The sequence below is a fragment of the Lagenorhynchus albirostris genome, chromosome 19 (genome assembly GCF_949774975.1).
Source record: "Lagenorhynchus albirostris chromosome 19, mLagAlb1.1, whole genome shotgun sequence".
NCBI classification, from domain to species: Eukaryota; Metazoa; Chordata; class Mammalia; order Artiodactyla; family Delphinidae; genus Lagenorhynchus; species Lagenorhynchus albirostris.
In genome coordinates this window covers 49,965,782-49,987,653 of record NC_083113.1, presented here as the reverse complement: position 1 = coordinate 49,987,653, position 21,872 = coordinate 49,965,782, and the positions used below count along the sequence as shown (strand labels likewise).

The following is a 21,872-nucleotide window of genomic DNA, read 5'->3' as shown; positions in this document are numbered from 1 at the left end:
AGTGGCTGCACAAATTTACATTCCCACCTAGGCTCCCTTTTCTCCACATTCTCACCCATACTTATTATTTCTTTTCCTTTTATGATAACCATTCTGACAGGTGTGACATCATATCTCATTGTGGTTTTGATTTATGTCTCCCTGATGATTAGTGATGTTCAGCATCATTTCATGTGCCTGTTGGCCATCTGAATGTCTTGTTTGAAAAAATGTCTATTCAGATCCTCTGCCCATTTTTTAATTGGATTGTTTGTTTGTTATTGAGTTTTATGAGCTCTTTATCTATTTTGGATATTAACCCCTTACCAGATACATGATTTACAAATATCTTCTCCCATTCAGTAGGTTGCCTTTTTATGTTGTTGATGGTTTCCTTCACTGTGCAGAACCTCTTTGGCTTGATGTAGTTGCATTCATTTATGTTTGCTTTTGTTGCCACTGCCTTTGAAGTCAGATCCAAAAAAATATCACAAAGAGCAATGTCAAGAAGCTTATTGCCTATGTTTTCTTCTAGGAGATTTATGGTTTCTGGTATTACGTTCACGTCTTTAATTTTTTTTTTTTTTTTTTTTTGGCTGCGTTGGGTCTTTGTTGCTGCGTGTGGGCTTTCTCTAGTTGCGGTGAGCAGGGGCTTCTCTTCATTGCAGTGCACGGGCTTCTCATTGTGGTGGCTTCTCTGGTTGCGGAGCTCGGGCTCTAGGCGCAGGCTCAGTAGTTGTGTCTCGTGGGCTCTAGAGCGCAGGCTCGGTAGTTGTGACGCATGGGCTTAGTTGCTACGTGGCATGTGGGATCTTCCCAGACCAGGGCTCGAACCCTGTCCCCTGTGTTGGCAGGTGGATTCTTAACCACTGTGCCACCAGGGAAGCCCTTTAATCCATTTTGAGTTAATTTTTGTGTATGGTGTAAGATAGTGGTCCAGTTTCTCTCTTTTGTATGTGTCTGTCCAGTTTTCCCAACACAATTTACTAAAGAGACTGTCTCTTCCCCATTGTTTTGATATATTCTTGCCTCCTTTGTCATAAATTAATTGACCATATATGCTTGGGTCTACTTCTGGGCTGTTTATTTTATTCCATTGATCTATGTGTCTGTTTTTATGCCAGTCCCATGATGACTGTAGCTTTGTAATATAGTTTGAAATCAGGAAGCATGATGCCTCCAGCATTGTTCTTCTTTCTCAGTATTGCTTTGGCCATCCAAGATATTTTGAGGTTCCATACAAATTTTAGGATTATTTGTTCTATTTCTGTGCAAATGCCACTGAGATTTTGATGGGGATTGCACTGAATCTATAAATTGCTTTAGGTAATATGGAACTTTTTACAATATTAAGTTTTTCCAATCTATTTATGTCTTCTTCAGTTTCTTTCATCAATGTCTTACAGTTTTCAGTGTACAGATCTTTCACCACCTTGGTTAAATTTATTCCTATGTATTTTATTCTTTTTGATGCAATTGTAAATAAGATTTTCTTGATTTCTCTTTCTGATAGTTTGTTGTTAGTATATAATAACACAATGGGTTTTTTTAAATTTATTTTTTTATTTTTGGCTGCATTGGGTCTTCGTTGCTTTTCGTGGGCTTTCTCTAGTTGCGCTGAGCGGGGGCTACTCTTCGTTGCGGTGCGTGGGCTTCTCATTGCGGTGGCTTCTCTTGTTGCGGAGCACGGGCTCTAGGCACATGGGTTTCAGTAGCTGTGGCACATGGGCTTAGTAGTTGTGGCTTGCGGGCTCTAGAGCATAGGCTCAGTAGTTGTGGCGCATGGGCTTGGTTGCTCCACAGTCCGGGATCTTCCCGGACCAGGGCTCACACTTGTGTCCCCTGCATTGGCAGGCAGATTCTTAACCACTGCACCACCAGGGAAGTCCCCACAACAGGTTTTTGTATATTGATTTTTTTAACACCTCAACTTTACTAAATATGTTTATTAGTTCTAACAGTTTTCTGGTGGAGTTTTTAGGGTTTTCCATATACAAAATAATGTTGTTCACAGTGACAGTTTTACCTCTTCCTTTCCAATTTCAATGCTTTTTATTTCTTTTTTCTGACTAATTGCTCTAGCTAAGATTTCCAATACTGTGTTGAATAAAAGTCTCTAGAGTAGGCATCCTTGTCTTGTTCCTGATCTTAAGGGAAAAGCTTTTAGCTTTTTTTCACCATTGAATATAATTTTAGCTGTTGGCTTGTCATATATGGCCTTTATTATATTGAGGTACATTCCATCTATACCCACTCTGTTGAGAGTTTTTTTTAAAAATAATAAATGGATGTTGAATTTTGTCAAATGCTTTTTCTGCATCTATTGATACGATCATATGATTTTTATCCTTCATTTTGTTAATACCCATTGGTTGTTGAATCTTTCTCTCCCAGAACAGCTTTTGCTTTTTTGTCTGTCTCATTTTGTGTCCTGAGAACTTAGCTTTGGAACCATCAGGTTGGGTGTCCCAAAATGTGGCCAGAAAGAAATGCAGGTTGCACTCCATTGGCAACTAGAGTTCTACTGATTGTTGTCAGCTTTCAAGGCAACTGTCTACATCTTTCTCTCTCAGCTGTCTTTTGGGAATGGTTTGGGTCTTGGGAGGGTAGTATCTTTTGCACCCCCCTTGGGAGTATCTCTTGCATCTGAAGGGGAGCAGGCTTTGCCACCCAAAATATGCCACTTACCCATGAGGATTATTTTTTGAGCTCTTGATTATTTTTGAGTTCCTGAACCCAGCAGATTCAGGAAAAGCCCTTTACCTTCCCTTCAACTGCCTAATTTACATGGGAAAGAAGGCCTATACCAGGAAGAAAACTATTATCAGAGATATCATTTTGAAACAGGAGGGAAGGCAGCAGGGCACAACCTTTAAAAGAAGGACATAGCTGTTGAGGATATGACATAAACTGTTTAGAACCAACTAGGTCCAAGATGGTGGAAGATTTGATGTCCAGTGGACCTTGAGCCTCATTATAAGCTCATTGTAATACATTAGCATATGCTAAATGACACACCCACAGGCACCATGACCATTCCGAGGCTGACCATAAAAGGGCAAAAAGTGGTTGGTGACCCAATTCCTGGAAATCCTCACTCTTTCCCCCAAATCATTGGAATAAACCTCCCACTTGTTGGCCATGAAATTATCCAGACCACAAAAACTAACCACCCCATATTTCAGGGCCACTCTCGCCTTTTGAGACGGACTGCTTGCTGTCCATGGAATGTGTATCTCTAAACAAATCCACTTCTTACCCATCACTTTGCCTCTCACTGAATTCTTTTTGCGATGAGACATAAAGAACTTGAGCTTCATTAAATCCTGAGACCAGGTGTGCGATTTCAGTTAAAAGACAGTGGGGTACTTCCCTGGTGGTGCAGATGGTTGGGAGTCAGCCTGCCGATGCAGGGGGCACGGGTTCGTGCCCCAGTCCAGGAGGATCCCGCGTGCCGCGGAGCGGCCGGGCCCGTGAGCCATGGCCGCTAAGCCTGCGCGTCCGGAGCGTGTGCTCCGCAGCGGGAGAGGCCACAACAGTGAGAGGCCCGTGTACCGCAAAAAAAAAAAAAAAAAAAAAGACAGTGGGTTCGAGTCCCAGTCCATGGGTTCAAGACCCAACCTGAGTTTTGGTCTGGTTTGAGTCACATCTGAGGTGTGTGGTTTCAGTTTCACGTAAGAAACTTATGTGCCTAACCAGGCAATCTTTGTTTTTTGAACATCTGCTCTGCCTTCCTGTGAATGACCTTCCTCCTCTTGGTATCATCAGACCCCCTAGCACTTTCCTTAGCTCAGGTATTATATAGGATGTCGTTACTTGGCTGTCTTTTGAGCCTTCCTATCTTTACAGCGCTCCGTAAATGTTTGTTTCTCCTGTTAATCTCTCGTATCAATTTAATTATTAGACCAAAGAACTTAGAAGGGAAGAAGGCGGAAAATTTTCCATCCCTACACATCCAAGCGGTTGTTCAATACTGCCAGGAATATTTACTGTTTTTCTCGGCTGAAGCCTGACAAGATATTTGAAAGGATTCTTTTTTTTTTTTTTTTTGAAAGGATTCTTTTTAAAAATAGCTCTATGGTCTGAAGTTGGCCAAGTTGGAAACTGATATTCAGAACCTGATAAGAACTTTTTTTTTTAGGCTTTCTCCTTTAACCTAAAATAAAACTATGTACCCACAGGGGGGAGAAACATTCTGAAGCCTTTGTGGAAGGATTTACTAAAACATTCCAAAGACACACAGCTCTAAATCTAGAACATAGGAATCTTTCGATTTCCATCTTAGTGGAAAATCTTCTCCCTGATATAAAGAAGCAAATTGAGGATAATGTAGCTGGGTGAGTGGGTCAACCTCCATATTATTCAGGTGGGCCCCAATCTTTTGAGGAATTAAAAAATGTCCTTGTCTTACAAATCTGGTCTTTACAAGACCAGACATGTGGCTCTAGAAACAGTTCAAAGCAAACCTATTGTTTTTACCAAGCCCCAAACATGCAGATATGTGCAAAACCTCTGAATTTAGGAAACAAGAGCCCGTGGTGGCGGAACTTGCATTCTTTCCCAGTGCCTTTTGAGACGTGAGTATTCCACAAGCTGGGTCGGGTCAGTCTTCACTTTCAGAGAGTTCAGTCTGGGAGGGGCAGTCCCGTGCACCAGCCATCTCCTTGTGTATCACACTGTATTCACATGAGGAGGAGATTCAGGTTCCCTCAGAGGAGGTTTTGGAGGAGCGAGGAGTTGGCCAGGTTTATAGTAAGTTCTGTGCAGTTGGTGGTACCATTTTGCAAATTTGGTAACTGAGTTTTGGAGACATTAAACAATTTGTCTGGGGTCACTCAGTGAGCAGGGAAGCCAGGATTTGAATCTTAGGAGGAAAGTGATGTCAATGGAGTATCCAGGCTGTCCCCATTTGTGTGACATAGAGAACATTTAAGTTCCCTAAAGATCCCTGGACGGTGGTCTAAGGCATGCAGGCAGTGTCAGTGGGGCAGGGAATCAGGACCCAGGCCTGGGGGGTCAGGTGGACCTGGTGTGAGCCATGGTACAGGGATTAAAGCCTTCTGGGCCTTGTCTGTGGACCTGGGATAATAATAGCAACAACGGTGAGACCCCACATTTATCGTGGGCTTACTGTATACTTTCACTGCCTCAATTTTCCTCATCTCTAGACTGGGAATAACAAGACTAGTAATGAGAATAATAAATGATAGGTAGCATTTATTGAATATATTTTGCATGAAACTCTCTGTTCTAAGAGAAATACACACCCTGGTGTTCCTCATCTGTAGCCTGGGAATAATAATAAAAGTAATAATAAGAATAAATGATATGAATGATTTATTAAATACTTAATGGATTATAGGCCCCCGTTCAAAGTGATTCATGCATCTGAGTTTCCTTCACAGATGGATTGGGAATAATAATAAATCATCATAGTAATTAGTGATAGCTAACATTTTACTGAGTGTTTACTATATGCCAGGTCCTGTTCTGAGAAGAACAGACTAGACAGACAAGGGCCATGGGTCCCCAGGAAGTCTCTCATATTGTTAAGGGAATCACTGACTGAAACCACCTGCCCTGGCCAGGCCCAAGAGTACCACCTGCAGGAGTTCTCTTACAACAGGAGGTCCTGGTAAGGAACGCAGAACTAACAAGCTACCAGCACCCAGAAGAATTCGGGAAAGGTCAAAAGGAGACCAGGAAGGACCCTGAGTCAGAATGATTGGCCAGAGACAACCCGGAAACTAACCCCATCACCATAAAACCTGAGACTGCGAGCCACATGGCAGAGCGGTCCTCCTCGGTTCCCTTACTCTGCTGCTCTGCACCCGGGCGCCCTTCCCCAATAAAGTGTCTTGCTCTGTCAGCACGTGTGTCTCCTCGGACAATGCATGTCCGAGTGTCGAAGGCGTCCCCCTTCCAGGGCCAGCACTCTACCCCGTGCCTGGTCACCTCGCTCGGCTCCACCACACTGGCCTCCTCCAGACGCTCCTCGCACTGGACAAACTCAGTCCCCTCCACAGCCCTTGTGGGCGCCATCCCCTCTGCCCAGCGCCCCTTCGCCCAGACACCTACGGGGCTCACTCCCTCCCCTGCCCCCTCACCTCCCTGCTCAGGCACCACCACCTCAGTGACATCCTTCCTGACACTGCTACTTAAAATCCGGGGCCTACCATAGTGCCTGGTACACAAGCAGACATTCAGCAAATGCTTGTTTAACCCACACGTGCTTAGCAGGTGGCAAGGTGCCCTTTGGAACTGGGTCCCCCAGGCCAGCCTCCTGAGCTGCTGACATCCTTAACAGTCCTGCACTCCGAGGAGACTGGGGTAAGGGCACCCCAGATGACGACACAGCAGGGCAAAAGCCCTGAGATGACAAGGTGCTTGGAGAAGGGTGGAAAATCAGCTGTGTGGCTTGAAGCAAACGTGTGAGGGTGTGAGAGGTGAGGCCAGGTAGGCGGGCAGGTCCGAGGGAGCCTGTGGGTAATGCAGGGACTCTGGGAGGCTGGGATTTTACTCTGAACCACAGGAGACTGACAGGACCTGCAGCGGGTTTTTAACACGTCCCTTCTAGCCCTTACTGGTAAAACAGACGGTTCAGGAACCCGAGATGAGGCCGTGGAGATGGAGTGGTCTTGACACCCACCCAGTCATTGAGCTGTCGGGGGCGTATACAGAGCTCCCGCGTCCTGAGCCGGCCAAGGGACTGGTGGGCAGAGTCCGGCGAGGCCCCGCCCAGACTTCCTGAACCACTCCCCCTTCTCCCGGAGAGAGGAAGGGCACGACCCCCACCCCCAATGACTCCTGTGGCACAGACTCAGCCGGGGAGTTGGAGGATGGTCCGCAAACGTCGCCTTTATTTCCGGGCGGCACTTGAAGGAAGGTGGGGCCGTGTGGGTCCTACTGGCCTAGGGGGGCGTCAGGGCCAGCTCCGCCGGCGGCGCCAGGTCGCCCTCGCTTGGGAGCTGGGGGCCGTCCTGCGGGGGCTGGGAGTCAGGCTTTGGGGCCCTGGCGCCCGCCCACGCTGACCCGCGCCGCCCTTTCCCTGTCCCCACCGCCCCGAGGACGCCCTGCACCCGCACACCCCCTCTCAGAGGGGCTCCGGATCCCAGATCCCGCCCGCTGTCTCGGCCCGTCTTGCCTCCATCCCGGGCTCTCTACCTCTCCGGCCCGGTCCTCTGGGGTGGTCTGAGTCTGGGCGGGGACCTGCCCCCCGAGTTTCTCCAGCCCCGCCTTCAGCCTGCGGAGAAGGGTCAGAGGAGAGGAGGAAGAGAGAGGGAGTGTGGAGGGGGCACAGGGAGGAAGCGACTGACACTCTGAGCCCTGAAGACTGCAGAGAAGCCCCGGCGGGAGGAGAGCCCCGCCCGCGGAGGCCCCGCCCTTCTGGGAGGGGCAGAAGGGGAGGTGTTGGCGGGGCGGACCTTGGGCCCCCCCCCCTCCTTTCCCCTCTTACCCGTCTTTCTCTGCCGGGGCGCTCTGGACCTCGGGCGGCGAGCGCAGCCGCCGCTCCACCGTCTCCAGCTTTGCCCGCGCCTGCCTCTCTGCGGGTGGGCAGGGCGTCATGGGCGGGGCCGGGAGCTCCCGCCTGCCGCCCCGGCTCCGACCCCACCCCGCGCAGGAGTCCCACCTTCGGTGAGCAGCTGCTCCTTGCTGCTCTGCAGGGCACGGATCTCCCAGGCCAGTCGCTGCTTCAGCATCTGTGAAGAGCGAGAGGAGCCCTGTCCGTCCAGCTGTCCTCCTGGCCCCTCCTCCTTCGCGCCTCTCGGAAAGTCCTTACTTGAATTAGGGCGTTCATTCATTCATTCAGCTCTCCGTTAATTCAGTGTGCAGCTTCTGCTGTGACCGGGCGCTGGCATAGATGCTCTCCCCCTCAATCACCCCCCATGTCCCCGTGTACCTTAAACCTCATCTCTTCCCACTGTCTCATCCCCCAGCCTCACTGTTTGCTCTTCCTCAAATACCCCAGGCACAGTTCAGCCTCCCCGGGACATTGGCACTCAGATACCCGCATGGCTTCCTCACTTCCTTCGTGTCTGTGTTCAGATGACACCTGATCAGACAGGACTTCCCCACTGGCGTTACATGATCTATCTACTTATTTTCTTGTTTAGAGTCTGGGTATGCATCTCCTTGCTCCTAACCAACTTGGGAACAGCAAAGAGTTGGCCCCTTTGGAATGCTGTTGGACACATCCAGAGACATGGGTTGAACGAAGGAATGCCCTGAACATGTCTGTCTGGTTCGGAGTTCCCATTTGCCACTGCAGGATAAGCACTGTAGGCACGCAGGAGGGAAGCACGATCAGCAATGGCTACTGCAACACTCTGGGCATGGACGCTGGGTGTGGCAGTGGGGGATGATGAGACGTGGTTGGGTTTAAGGTAGAAGCTGAAGGACTGAGTAGAGGCGGTGAGAGGAAGAAAGGAGTCAAGGACTACCCCCCGGCATTGGGCCTGAGCAGTAGGTGGACCCTGGGCTGATCAGCAGAGACACTGAAGCCAGGGGAGGAGTGGCTTTGGTTGAGGCAATGATAATGGCTCACGTGGAATTCCCAGGGGTCCTTGTGCTGGCCTGTCAAATCTTCCAGACGTTCTTCCACGTGCAACCTAGGGGCCGACATCCAGGAATGAGAAAACACATGCTAGGACTGACACCCAGCCTGGCCCAGTCCGGGGGTTTCTCATTCATAGGCCTTCAGATCTTTGCCTGGTGGTCCCTTGCTAGGAGCCCCTTTATGGGCTTTTTCCTCCAAGCCTTGCTTCCAACAGCACCACTTCCAACAAACTCTCCCTCATGCAAGCCCCACTCCCATTCCCCACACCGTGCCACCCCAGGCCTTAGACCCAGGGTTACCCCGGCTTCCTCTGTCCTTGACTCTCCGTGATCTGAGAGTTATGGATAGAAATTTGTTCCATGTGCTCCGCCAACATGTACTTCCTGGGAAAGGCAAGAGAACCCTCAGTCATATTCTCTGAATGAGCCCCCACTCCTTCCAGCGGGAGAGGGGCTGGGAGTCCTCATTCTCCTTTCCTCTGAGCAAATGTGAACCTTCATAGGCCTCTCTTGACACTATCACCCTGTCCATTCTGTCCCCCATCAAACCATGCCTTCCCAAGAAACCTTTGTGAAGGGTACAGTAGTTTAGTTTCATAAATTATGAAGTCCTAGATTGAGGCCTGGATCTGCTATTCCACTGTGATGTGGACAAGTTATTTAACCTCTCTGGGTCTCAGTTTCCTCATATGTAAAATGGTGGGACTGTCATTGCGAGGATTAGTTGATAAATGAACATAAACTGCTCATCAGACAGTGGTAGGTGTGGTGGGGTTAAGCATATATACACTTTAACTAACTATCATCAAGTTTTACCACATTATTAAAATCATGATGTGCCAGCATTTGAGACTTCTGGTCACAAGAATGTAAAGGTTCAAAGGATGGAGGGATAGAGGGATAGATGGCTGGATGGACAGTGAACTGGATGATGGCTGGATGGACAGTGAACTGGATGATGGCTGGATGGACAGTGAACTGGATGATGGCTGGATGGACAGTGAACTGTAAAGGTTCAAAGGATGGAGAGATAGAGGGATAGATGGATGGATGGACAGTGAACTGGATGATGGCTGGATGGACAGTGAACTGTAAAGGTTCAAAGGATGGAGAGATAGAGGGATAGATGGCTGGATGGACAGTGAACTGGATGATGGCTGGATGGACAGTGAACTGGATGATGGCTGGATGGACAGTGAACTGTAAAGGTTCAAAGGATGGAGAGATAGAGGGATAGATGGCTGGATGGACAGTGAACTGGATGATGGCTGGATGGACAGTGAACTGGATGATGGCTGGATGGACAGTGAACTGTAAAGGTTCAAAGGATGGAGAGATAGAGGGATAGATGGCTGGATGGACAGTGAACTGGATGATGGCTGGATGGACAGTCAACTGGATGATGGCTGGATGGACAGTGAACTGGATGATGGCTGGATGGACAGTCAACTGGATGATGGCTGGATGGACAGTGAACTGGATGATGGCTGGATGGACAGTCAACTGGATGATGGCTGGATGGACAGTGAACTGGATGATGGCTGGATGGACAGTCAACTGGATGATGGCTGGATGGACAGTCAACTGGATGATGGCTGGATGGACAGTGAACTGGATGATGGCTGGATGGACAGTGAACTGGATGATGGCTGGATGGACAGTGAACTGTAAAGGTTCAAAGGATGGAGAGATAGAGGGATAGATGGCTGGATGGACAGTGAACTGGATGATGGCTGGATGGACAGTGAACTGGATGATGGCTGGATGGACAGTGAACTGGATGATGGCTGGATGGACAGTGAACTGGATGATGGCTGGATGGACAGTGAACTGGATGATGGCTGGATGGACAGTGAACTGGATGATGGCTGGATGGACAGTGAACTGTAAAGGTTCAAAGGATGGAGAGATAGAGGGATAGATGGCTGGATGGACAGTGAACTGGATGATGGCTGGATGGACAGTGAACTGGATGATGGCTGGATGGACAGTGAACTGGATGATGGCTGGATGGACAGTGAACTGGATGATGGCTGGATGGACAGTGAACTGGATGATGGCTGGATGGACAGTGAACTGTAAAGGTTCAAAGGATGGAGAGATAGAGGGATAGATGGCTGGATGGACAGTGAACTGGATGATGGCTGGATGGACAGTGAACTGGATGATGGCTGGATGGACAGTGAACTGGATGATGGCTGGATGGACAGTGAACTGTAAAGGTTCAAAGGATGGAGAGATAGAGGGATAGATGGCTGGATGGACAGTGAACTGGATGATGGCTGGATGGACAGTCAACTGGATGATGGCTGGATGGACAGTGAACTGGATGATGGCTGGATGGACAGTCAACTGGATGATGGCTGGATGGACAGTGAACTGGATGATGGCTGGATGGACAGTCAACTGGATGATGGCTGGATGGACAGTGAACTGGATGATGGCTGGATGGACAGTCAACTGGATGATGGCTGGATGGACAGTCAACTGGATGATGGCTGGATGGACAGTGAACTGGATGATGGCTGGATGGACAGTGAACTGGATGATGGCTGGATGGACAGTGAACTGTAAAGGTTCAAAGGATGGAGAGATAGAGGGATAGATGGCTGGATGGACAGTGAACTGGATGATGGCTGGATGGACAGTGAACTGGATGATGGCTGGATGGACAGTGAACTGGATGATGGCTGGATGGACAGTGAACTGGATGATGGCTGGATGGACAGTGAACTGGATGATGGCTGGATGGACAGTGAACTGGATGATGGCTGGATGGACAGTGAACTGGATGATGGCTGGATGGACAGTGAACTGTAAAGGTTCAAAGGATGGAGAGATAGAGGGATAGATGGCTGGATGGACAGTGAACTGGATGATGGCTGGATGGACAGTGAACTGGATGATGGCTGGATGGACAGTGAACTGGATGATGGCTGGATGGACAGTGAACTGGATGATGGCTGGATGGACAGTGAACTGGATGATGGCTGGATGGACAGTGAACTGTAAAGGTTCAAAGGATGGAGAGATAGAGGGATAGATGGCTGGATGGACAGTGAACTGGATGGGTGAATGGTAGGCTGGAGAGAGGATGTCTGGTTAGAGAAATGATGAGTGGAGGGGTGATGGATGGATGGAGAAATAAAGGAAAGATTGCCAGAAGGATGGATAGCTGTCTGGATGGATGGTTGGGGAAAGACATGAACGGTTAAATGGATGATTGGAAAGGTGGAGAGAAGATGAATGAATGATTGGATGGGTGAAAGATGATTAGATGGAAGGCTGGAGAGATAATGGCTGTCTGTCTGGATGAAGAGTTGGATAGTTGGATAGATGTATGTATGGATGAGTGGGACAGTGGGTGGATGGGTGGGTAGATGGATGGCTGGGGTCATAAATGAGTAGACAGATAAACAAATGAATGGATGGCAGAAGAGCTGGCTAACCAATAGGGGAAGACTTAGAATAATACTAATGGATGAAATTTATTTGATAAAGAAACTAGCAATGAATGATTAAATGAGTTCATTTAAACACCACCACTTAATATTAACAATGAGCAGGGGTGTCTCTTGTCTAGCCACTCGATTTTATAGAAAGGGAAAGTGAGGAGTATGTGTCCAAGATTTATTTTCCCTAGCTCTTGCCCACTCCTCCCTCGGGCTGGGGAAAAAGGCGGGGAAGAGCTGGGCAGGACCTCTTACCTCTGAGCCTCACTTTCCTTCCTTTGGCAGTGCAGCTGGAGGGTCCTCAGTGCCTCTGTGGGAGGAGGAACCGAGGGGCTTTGTGAGAGCTCTTGAGAACTCAGGGCTGGGGAGAAGCAAGGGGCCTCGCATCATGCTGGGCATTGGAGGGCACTGAGGGACTTCAGTGCTTACTCCGAGTCAGATGGCAGCCAAGGGAGAGATCTGAGCAGAGAGGGGGCCACCCTGACTCAGGTGTCAGGGGGATTCCTCTGGCTGTCTGAGAACTTCAGGCATTTGTGGGGTGATGCGGTAGAATAATGAGGACGAAGCAGCTGGTAAATACCTTGCTTTTTGCTCAAAACCTCCTCCAGGTGCACTTTCTCTCCATTCACTGGAAAACACAATGACACTTTGAGTCTCCAGGGGGCCTCATCCTGTGCCCTGACTGCAACTTCATGCAAAAGGAAGGCCCAAGGTCACAAAGAAGCTATGATACAGCCTCAGGGGAGGAGTGGTATCTCCTCACCAACCGTGCACCCATCTCCCGCTGGGGACCATCCTGGTCCAGCTTTTCCCGCTCGGGGCACACATTTCCTGTAAGTGCTGAAGGAGTGAAGGGCTGCAGGGCTCCCTTGTGTAGGATGTCTATGGTTTATACTGAGGGTAGAGATGATCAGAAATACAGAAGTACACCACGTCAAGTAGAAATAAAGGCTGTGAAGAAATAAATCAAGCAGGGGAGTGAGAGAAGGTGGTGGTCTATTTTTAGAGGGGGCCATCAAGGTAGACCTGTTGGGGTGAAGTTTCAGCTGACAGCTGAAAGGTGACTCGAGATAGCACGAGGCAATGTGGATTATGTAGGACGAGAACCTCTCAGGTGGACGGAACAGCCCTTGCGAAGACCCTGAAACGTCAGCACTGGTCATGAGATCTCTGGGTCCCTCTTCTGGTCCCACTTACAGGAGTCCAGGTCCCTACGCAGGGCCTCCCAGAGAGCTTGGGCTTCTCCCAGTTCCTCACTGGATTTCTTCTTTGCTGGGTCAAAAAAGGGACGAAGACACGGTGTGAGTGCAGCCACTAGCCTTGCTATTCTCTCACAGACCCTGACACTGCACACTCATCTTCAGACAACCCGGAGGGGCCTGGATCTCATAGATGAAGAAGTGGAGACTTTCAAAGCCCAGGTCCCTCTTGGGCAGCTGGCCGTCTTACATCCCGGAGCTTACCTTGCTGAAGCTCATTAATCCGGTTAATCAGGTCTTCGACCTGTGGCTCCAGGCTTCCCTCTGCAGAAGGAAAGAAAGATTGAGCCAGAGAAGGCAGATGCCTGGCTGTCTAAGGCAGAAGGAGGGGGCGGGTGTTGCCACTGTGTCTCCGCTGCTATGGGTCAGCATTTATTGAGTGTGCGCTGTGAACCCCTTGCAGGGCTTGCATTCTGGGTGGGAGAGATGGACACTAAACAAAGACTCATGATGTCAACGCTGGTGGCAGGAAACGCCAGGAAGGGAAATAAAGTGAAGCAAGGGGCTGAAGAATGAAAGGGTAGATGGTGCCTCTTGAGATGTGGAGAGGCCCCAAATGATGTGAAGGAAGACAGCCCTGCAGTTCCGTGGGGTGGGGAGTGTGGAGTGGGGGACATGCCAGACAGGAGGACGATGAGTGCAAAGCCCCCGCAGTGGGGCTGAGTGAGGCACATGCCCCAAATATACGGCCAAGCGGTCTGCTGTGGCTCGTGTGGCTCTAGTGAGCTGGTGGAGAGTAGCTGGAGGCCAAGTGGGGAAGTGGGAGTGGCAGATCGCCCAGGGCCTCCCGGGATGTGGTAGAGGCTTCTACATGGAGATCTGAATGCGGTGGGAGACAAGGGAGACCCCCCTGCCCCCCCATGAAAAGGCTGGCGGGGTGGGTTGTCGCTTCTGTCCACCTGGACTCTGGTGCTGACCTCGAATGAGATATGGGGAAAATGCCACTTTTCATTATGACAGCTATCAAGTTCTCCAATGACAGGGAGATCAACTATCTCTTTAGGGCGTCATCGCTAACGTCTCACATTCCGAATTTCAGTGCTCCGTATGGGGAAGCCCTCCTCGTGTCTCTCTGGCTTCAAGGTTGGAAGCACAGGGTTGAGATAAAAATCTGCCCAACCCTCGCTGGGTCTCACTACCAGCCTGTGAGACACTCTGGAGTTAAGTTTAAGTTCTGGATTTCCAGAGGCCACCACCTTCATCTCCTGTGGCTTCCAGGAGACTGAGTGCTCTCCGAGGTGCTGATTATGATACAAATCCCTGGGGTCTTTGTTTTACTGGAGACGGGCAGAGTCACTGCATTTTCAATCACGCAATTCCTCTACCTAAGTTTAGTCTAGGCAGCAGCTCCAATGTACTTTTGCATGCGGCCACGGAGTTGGGGAAGGGGAGGTTCCCCTTCATTTGGAACAGACCAATGGATTGTAGTATTTTAAGCTGCTGATGGACTGGGGGGGATCCAACCTCAAACACGGCCAGAACTCTGCCCCAGCGCTGTTGTGGGTACTGGATGCTGGCTGGCTCCCAGTCTCCCATCAACAAGCAAAGCAAGGTGCAAAGCTGTTTGCATTGCCATTTGTATATAAAAAAGGAGGGCAAAGAATACACACCCAAGAATGTATTTTTTTTAATGTCTAGAAAAATACCTAAGAATTTAAAAATAGCTGCTGCTGGCCTACGGGTCAGGGAAATGGATGGCTGGGGTGTGTGTGAGTGTGTGTGTGTGTGTGTGTGCGTGTGTGTATGTGCGTGCATGCATATGAGTGTTGGAGGGTAGGGTTTTCCATCCCTTTATACTTCTTGAATTTTTTGTTTTTCGGTACACAGGCCTCTCACTGTTGTGGCCTCTCCCGTTGCGGCGCACAGGCTCCGGACGCGCAGGCTCAGCGGCCATGGCTCACGGGCCCAGCCGCTCCGCGGCATGTGGGATCTTCCTGGACCGGGGCATGAACCCGTGTCCCCTGCATCGGCAGGCGGACTCTCAACCACTGCACCACCAGGGAAGCCCTACTTCTTGAATTTTGAAGTTGTGTTTTTGGTTTAAAGAATTAAATTGTATAAGAGGGAGAAAGTGCAACGGGATAAGTTCCCAAGGTTGTGAGTTGAGAGGGTGGGTTTGAACCACATCTTCCTGACTCAAAACCTCCGGCTAAGCCTCAGACACGAGGAGACACATGACCTTTCTGCAGCTTCTTCACCATTTCCAGCAACTCTTCAGTCTTCTTTGAAGACTTGGTCTGACCTGTGGAGATGAAAATCAGAATTGCAGCATCCAGTGACAGTGAGAGGGGACTGAGGAAAGGTCCAAGCTAATCTGGGCAGGGAGGAAGAAAGCCTCACTGGGTTCTGAGGACACCCCTGGGCTGAACCAAAGATAGGCTGAGGGGCAGCTCTCCAGCCAGAGCAGGGTCCCTGCAGGACCCCTGTCCTTGTTTTTTTTTTTGGCTGCACCACACAGTTTGTGGAATTTTAGTTCCTTGACCAGGGATTGAACCCAGGCCCTTGGCAGTGAAAGCATGGAGCCCTAACCACTGGACCATCAAGGAGCTCCCAGAACCCCGTCTTGTGTCTCTAGGGTTGATGGCGTGTGCTAGATGAATCAGGACCCCTAATGGCCGTTTCTTCCTGAGAGGTCAAAGAACACCACAGACATCCCTTTAATGAAATTCAGGTGTGAGAGAAGGGGATGCCCTTTTGCTGCTACTGCTGTTCAAAATCAGTATGAAGTTGTAAGCGACGCAGTAGGACAGAACAATTTCATATGAATTCCTTTAAAATCATTATAGGCCACAATTTGCAAATTCTTAAAGAACTGATGGGTCTAGGAAAGGGTTTACTAATGGCTGCTAACATCCACGAAAGACCACTGGATATTATAAGCCTCCTGATGGAAGAACAGAACACCACCTGTGAAGGATTCTCCTCCCCTCAATCCCAACTGAAAAAAAGAAAAAAAAAAAAAAAAAGGAAACGTCAACCTTTGCCAATGGGATAGGCAAAAACAGCATTTCATTTCAAACTTTCTGGTAGTAAATATTAAAAACTTACCCAACTCCTCTGGATCAGAAATTCCACCTCTAAATATTTTAAGGAAATAATTAAGGATGGTGGGCAAGATTGTTCATAATCTTAAAAGACGGAAGCAACTTAAAGGTACCTTAGTTGACTACAGTACATTCAGAGGATAAAATTCTTTGCAGCCATTAAAACTCATGTTGTAAATCAGGGGTTCTTGGGAATTCCCTGGAGGTCCAGTGGTTAGGACTCAGCACTCTCACTGCCGGGACCTGGGTTTGATCCCTGATCAGGAAACTAAGATCCCACGAGCCTCGGGGGAAAAAACAATCAGGGCTTCTTGACCTAAGCTTATTAAATTTTGTTGAAATGTTTGGTGGTATGTTCATTTTCTTTACATCTTTTTGTCTTGTCTGAGATCTTTTACAAATTGGTATGTATTAATTTAATTTTGCATAAATCTCATTGCTTTTCTCTGGTATCATTGGTTGCTATGTCTCCTCTGGAGACTTTTATGTTCTTTAAATATTCTTAATATTTGGAATGAAATAAAAAAATTAAATCTACTTTAATAATGGAGATATTTGTGATTACTTGTTTTGTTTTTAACATTATGAAAATTTCCAAAGGCACATGGAAGTAGAGAGGATACCATGATGAACTCCAGTTTACTCAGTGTCCAGATCTGACAAGCATTAATATTTGCTTCAGCCGAAAAAAACATATTTGCTTCAGCTATGTTTTTCTTGTGCTAAAGTATTTTCAAGCAAGCCCCAGACTTCATGACATTTCATCCCTAGATACTTCATTGAGTCTCAACTAAAAAAAAAAAGTCTCAACTACTAGAAGACATTGTCTTAGATGACTCCAATCCTATAGTCACACCGACAAGATTAGCAATCGTCACTAATCATCGGATCATTTATATCATAAAATGCCCACAACATATGTGGTTTCCCCTGATTGTCTCCATATGTCTTTCACAGCTGGCTTGTTGAACCATTTCTGTGAAAGCTCCGTCTGTGTTTTTCCTCTCCACTGCATGTATTTTTTTATTGCAGTATAGTTGATTTACAACGTTGTGTTAGTTTCAGGTGTACAGCAAAGTGAATCAGTTATACATATACATATATCCACTCTTTTTTTTTTTAAAGATTCTTTTCCCATATAGGCCATTACAGAGTATAGAATAGAGTTTCCTGTGCTATATAGCAGGTTCTTATTAGTTATCTATTTTATATATAGTAGTGTGTATATGTCAACCCCAATCTCCCAGTTTATCCCTCCTCCCACCCTTACCCCCTGGTAACCATAAGTTTGTTTTCTACATCCATGACTCTACCTCTGTTTTGTAAATTTGTACCCATTTGTACCTTTTTAAGATTCCACATATAAGCAACATCATACAATATTTGTCTTTCTGTGTCTGACTTACGTTACTCAGTATCACAATCTCTAGGTCCATCCCTGTTGCTACAAATGGCATTATTTTGTCCTTTTTTATGGCTGAGTAATATTTCATTTTATATATGTACCACATCTTCTTTATCCATTCTGCTGTTGATGGACATTTAGGTTGCTTCCATGTCCTAGCTATTGCAAATAGTGAACATTGGGGCACATGTATCTTTTAGAATTATGGTTTTCTCTGGTATATGCCCTCAGAATGGGAGAAAATATTTGTAAATGAAACAACTGACAAGGGATTAATCTCCAAAATATACAAACAGCTCATGCAGCTCAATTAAAAAAAAAAAACCACAATCAAAAACAGGCAGAAGATCTAAATAGACATTTCTCCAAAGAAGACATACAGATGGCCAAAAAGCACATGAAGAGATGCTCAACATCACTATTAGAGAAATGCAAATCAAAACTATAATGACGTATCACCTCACACGAGTCAGAATGACCGTCATCCAAAAATCTACAAACAATAAATGCTGGAGAGGGTGTGGAGAAAAGGGAACCCTCTTGCACTGTTGATGGGAATGTAAATTGGTACAGTCACTATGGAGAACAGTATGGAGGTTCCTTAAAAAACTACAAATAGAACGACCATATGATCCTCTCCACTGCATTACTAGTCCTAGTCACACAGTAAGATCATAGGTGATCAGTAAATCTTTCAAATAGTCCAGCTAACATGTTGACAAAAGTTAAAAAAAATCAATGTCACAGGGCTTCCCTGGTGGCACAGTGGTTAAGAGTCCGCCTGCTGATGCAGGGGACACGGGTTCATGCCCCGGTCCAGGAAGATCCCACATGTCACGGAGCAGCTGGGCCCGTGAGCCATGGCCGCTGAGCCTGCGTGTCCGGAGCCTGTGCTCCGTAACGGGAGAGGCCACAACAACGAGAGGGCCGCGTACCAAAAAAAAAAAAAAAAAAAAAAAATCAATGTGACAAAACAAAACAGCCTATAGAGCATGAACCCCTTTGAAACACTTTATTTTGAAATAATTTCAGATGTATTGAATACATAAAAGTTGTAGAAATAGGCCACAGGGCTATTTGCCCTTGTATCAGATTTCCCATTTGTGAGCATTACTGTACATGAATTGCAGGCATCATGACCCATTATTTCTTAATATTTCAGTATATATTTCCTATTTATAAGGGGACTCTACCAGGTAACTGCAGTATAACCATCAAAACAGAGATGTTAATATTGACCAATATTAATGTATGATCCTCAGATGCCATTCAGCATTTTTTCTCTTATATTTTAATATTATTTAGCACTACTTACATTTTCCTTTCTAAAAACTTACAAAAATGCTTCCACCTCTACACAGCCCCCAAAATCCAAGTCCCTTGTTGAGAGTCACCAGTTAGGCCTTTAGCCTTCAGACATTTTTCTAAGCAGCACACGTAGGGCTGTAGTTGAACTGCCTTTTTTTTTTTTTCTTTTTTTAAATCCCAACTTGCTTTTCTCTCATAAGAATATGATCTCTTTCGAAGCTCACTCTCTGTTAATGAATCACCATCTTCTCCTTTTAAAATTAATTTTAATTAATTAAATTAAATTGGAATTTTTTTCCTGCCTCTTAAGAAAAAATGTCCACTATACAGGCATTCCATAATGCATGGATATACCTAAATTTAGTCATTTCGTGATTGCTCCTGTGTTTTGCTTCCATCAACAACATTCCAATGACCCTGCTTGGTCCACACATCTGTGTATTCTAAGATTACCAAGCATGGTGAGTGAAGATATGAAAATACCAGATATATTTTTCTAAAGCCAATTTTGATGGGTTAGAAATGGTAACTTGATATGCTTTCCAACTTTCTCCATTGCTGGCGAAGTTGATCATAACTTCCTTTTTTAAAAAAATTTGATGATGTCTTTTTTTTTTTTAAAGCACAGTGGCAGCTATACTAAGTGCTTTATAAGGAAGATTTATTGGCATGTCTTATTTCTTGTTGAAAGCTTGCACTCAATGTGAGGCCAAAATCTAAGAGCTCTCAGTGTTAGTTCATTATTCATGCAGTAAAAAAATTACTGAGCACCTACTATATGCCAAGCAGGCATTGTTTCAGGTGCTGGGGAAACGGCAATAATTGGTCTGTTCTCATGAAGCTCACATCCTAAGATAGACAATATACAAGTGCATAATTACTGTCATCTGCATAGATATATCTGGAAAGATGCAATCCAATGTGCTCATTAATATGATGGTTTAAAGAGTGTGTAGGAAAGGTGGTCAGAGATAAATGAAAGGAGGGCCAAGAGTCGAAACACTTGATACAGAGTGATGGGTACAAGGGCATTCATCACGCTATTTCCTGTGCTTTGGTATATTTTGAAAATTTCTATAATTAAAAAAAATGCTAGTGGCTAACAGGGGATCATTGTCTTGGGAGATTTTCTTCTTTTGGCTAGACCTAAATTTCCAACTCCCTCTAGGAAAATTTTGTCTTTCCTCTCACTGGGGTGTGTGGTGCCAATACCAACAAAATGCCCTGGAGAATTTTCTCCAAAGAAGCCGTCTGTGGGAGTGCCATTCACAATTAAGATTTAAGAGTCCATGCAAAGTGTGATATGGGCTGGGTGTGAAATGATGATATTGGGGAATTACTGTTAATTTTCTTAGCTATGGCAGCAGCTGAATGGGTTCTGCGAGACCATCCACCCCTCTTTTGTTTGAAGAGATGCATACTTAAGTATTTAGTCTATTGTTTACTTTGAAATACGTAAGCAATATAGCCAATAAAGTTGACAGCAATTAATCGACCTGCTGAGAATATACATGTTATTTATCTGCACTTTGTTGAAGAGCTTTTGTTTTTATAAAAGGCTTACAATTTTTCTTCTTTAAGTACTGCTATCAATGTTTCATTATTGTAAGGGCACGAAGCCTCCCTTCCTTCCACCCTGGCCACCAGAGGCCCACTTGCCCTCACTACCTTCAGCCTCCTCAAGGACTACCGGCGGCGCCACCTCGGGAGGGTCCAACTTCCCCGCCATTTTCCAACGCTCGCACGACTGGCGCGCCTGCGCTTGGGACGATGATTGGCTTAAAAAAAAAAAAAAATCACGCGAGTGGGGATAGGCTGTGCAGAGCGCACGCGTCCAGTGCGTGTCTGTGCGTCAGTGGACCAGGGTGAGGAGAAATGGGCTTTCAGCTCCCGGGAGGGCACAGCCCAGAGACCCCGAGCAACAGTTGGCCCGCACGCGTGCACCACGAGGCCTGCAACTCCAGGTTAGAGAAAAGAAGGGCAAAACTAGGGTCTTGGTCGTTGGCGAGTGAGTGCTGCGTGCACGCATGGAAATTACAGGCAGGTCTCGCCATCTCCCTCTCTAGGATGCTTGTGTTGTGCAGGTTGTGCAAGTCTGGGACAAATGTCCATACGCTGTGTGGTGGTACGCATGCGTTGAGTCCCTTTTCGTTCACGAATCCTCACTTAACAGCCTATGAGACGTTAGGTATCTCCATTTCACGAGTGAGTAGAATGAGCCGTGGAAGGTAAGTGGATCTATGTAAAAATTCTGGACCTCAGCCACCGTGTGAAGTCAGGTGCTTTGCCGCGGGTTACAAAGACAGGTAGACGCTGGAGGCCATCTTCTCAATACTAGCAGCAGCCAGCACTGAGGGGGCCGTTTTTGACTGGGTAAAGGTGACGTACGTGAAGCACAAAGGAATGTCCTTATGGGGGTCGGTTTTAGGCTTTTTATATGCAGTTTTTTCCTTTAAAATATCTTCAGGCCGTTTCTGGGCACAGGCTGGTCCTGCATTCCAATTCCAGAACCCCCGTGGGCCACCCAAGGAGACCCTGGCCAGCCCTGGACCCTCAGGGCTGAGATCCCGTGGGGGAGGCAAACCCCTGATGCAGGACGGAGGGTGTGGTGCCCAGGACTGGAGGAGACGGCCCCTGACAGAGGCTGCAACATCATCCAAGTGAAGGAGGTGTGGCAGAGGGAGGGGAAGAGGGAGTCCTAAGGATTTCCCCAGCGGTGGGGGGGCAGAAGGGGGCTGGGGAAGCAGCTCACCTATGTGCAGTCACACTGCCACCCATCTCTCATGTGTGGGCAGCCCCCCAGATCTCGCTCCATTGCCCGGGGAGACAGGGACCAGCCACAGACACCACCACCAGCAAACCCCCCTCC

General features: G+C 47.3%; 1 protein-coding gene across 1 annotated transcript; it reads right to left on the bottom strand.

Moving 5' to 3' along the window:
• Nucleotides 1–6,828: 6,828 nt before the first annotated feature.
• On the bottom strand, nucleotides 6,829–21,861 carry SYCE1L (synaptonemal complex central element protein 1 like). Its single transcript, XM_060130748.1, is given in 13 exon segments — nucleotides 6,829–7,070; nucleotides 7,073–7,107; nucleotides 7,109–7,222; nucleotides 7,436–7,523; nucleotides 7,610–7,679; nucleotides 8,525–8,588; nucleotides 8,836–8,919; nucleotides 12,243–12,297; nucleotides 12,568–12,615; nucleotides 13,185–13,259; nucleotides 13,451–13,510; nucleotides 15,426–15,488; nucleotides 20,672–21,861. Coding segments are annotated over 13 exon segments (912 nt in total). The 5' UTR covers nucleotides 20,733–21,861; the 3' UTR covers nucleotides 6,829–6,975.
• Nucleotides 21,862–21,872: the final 11 nt, after the last annotated feature.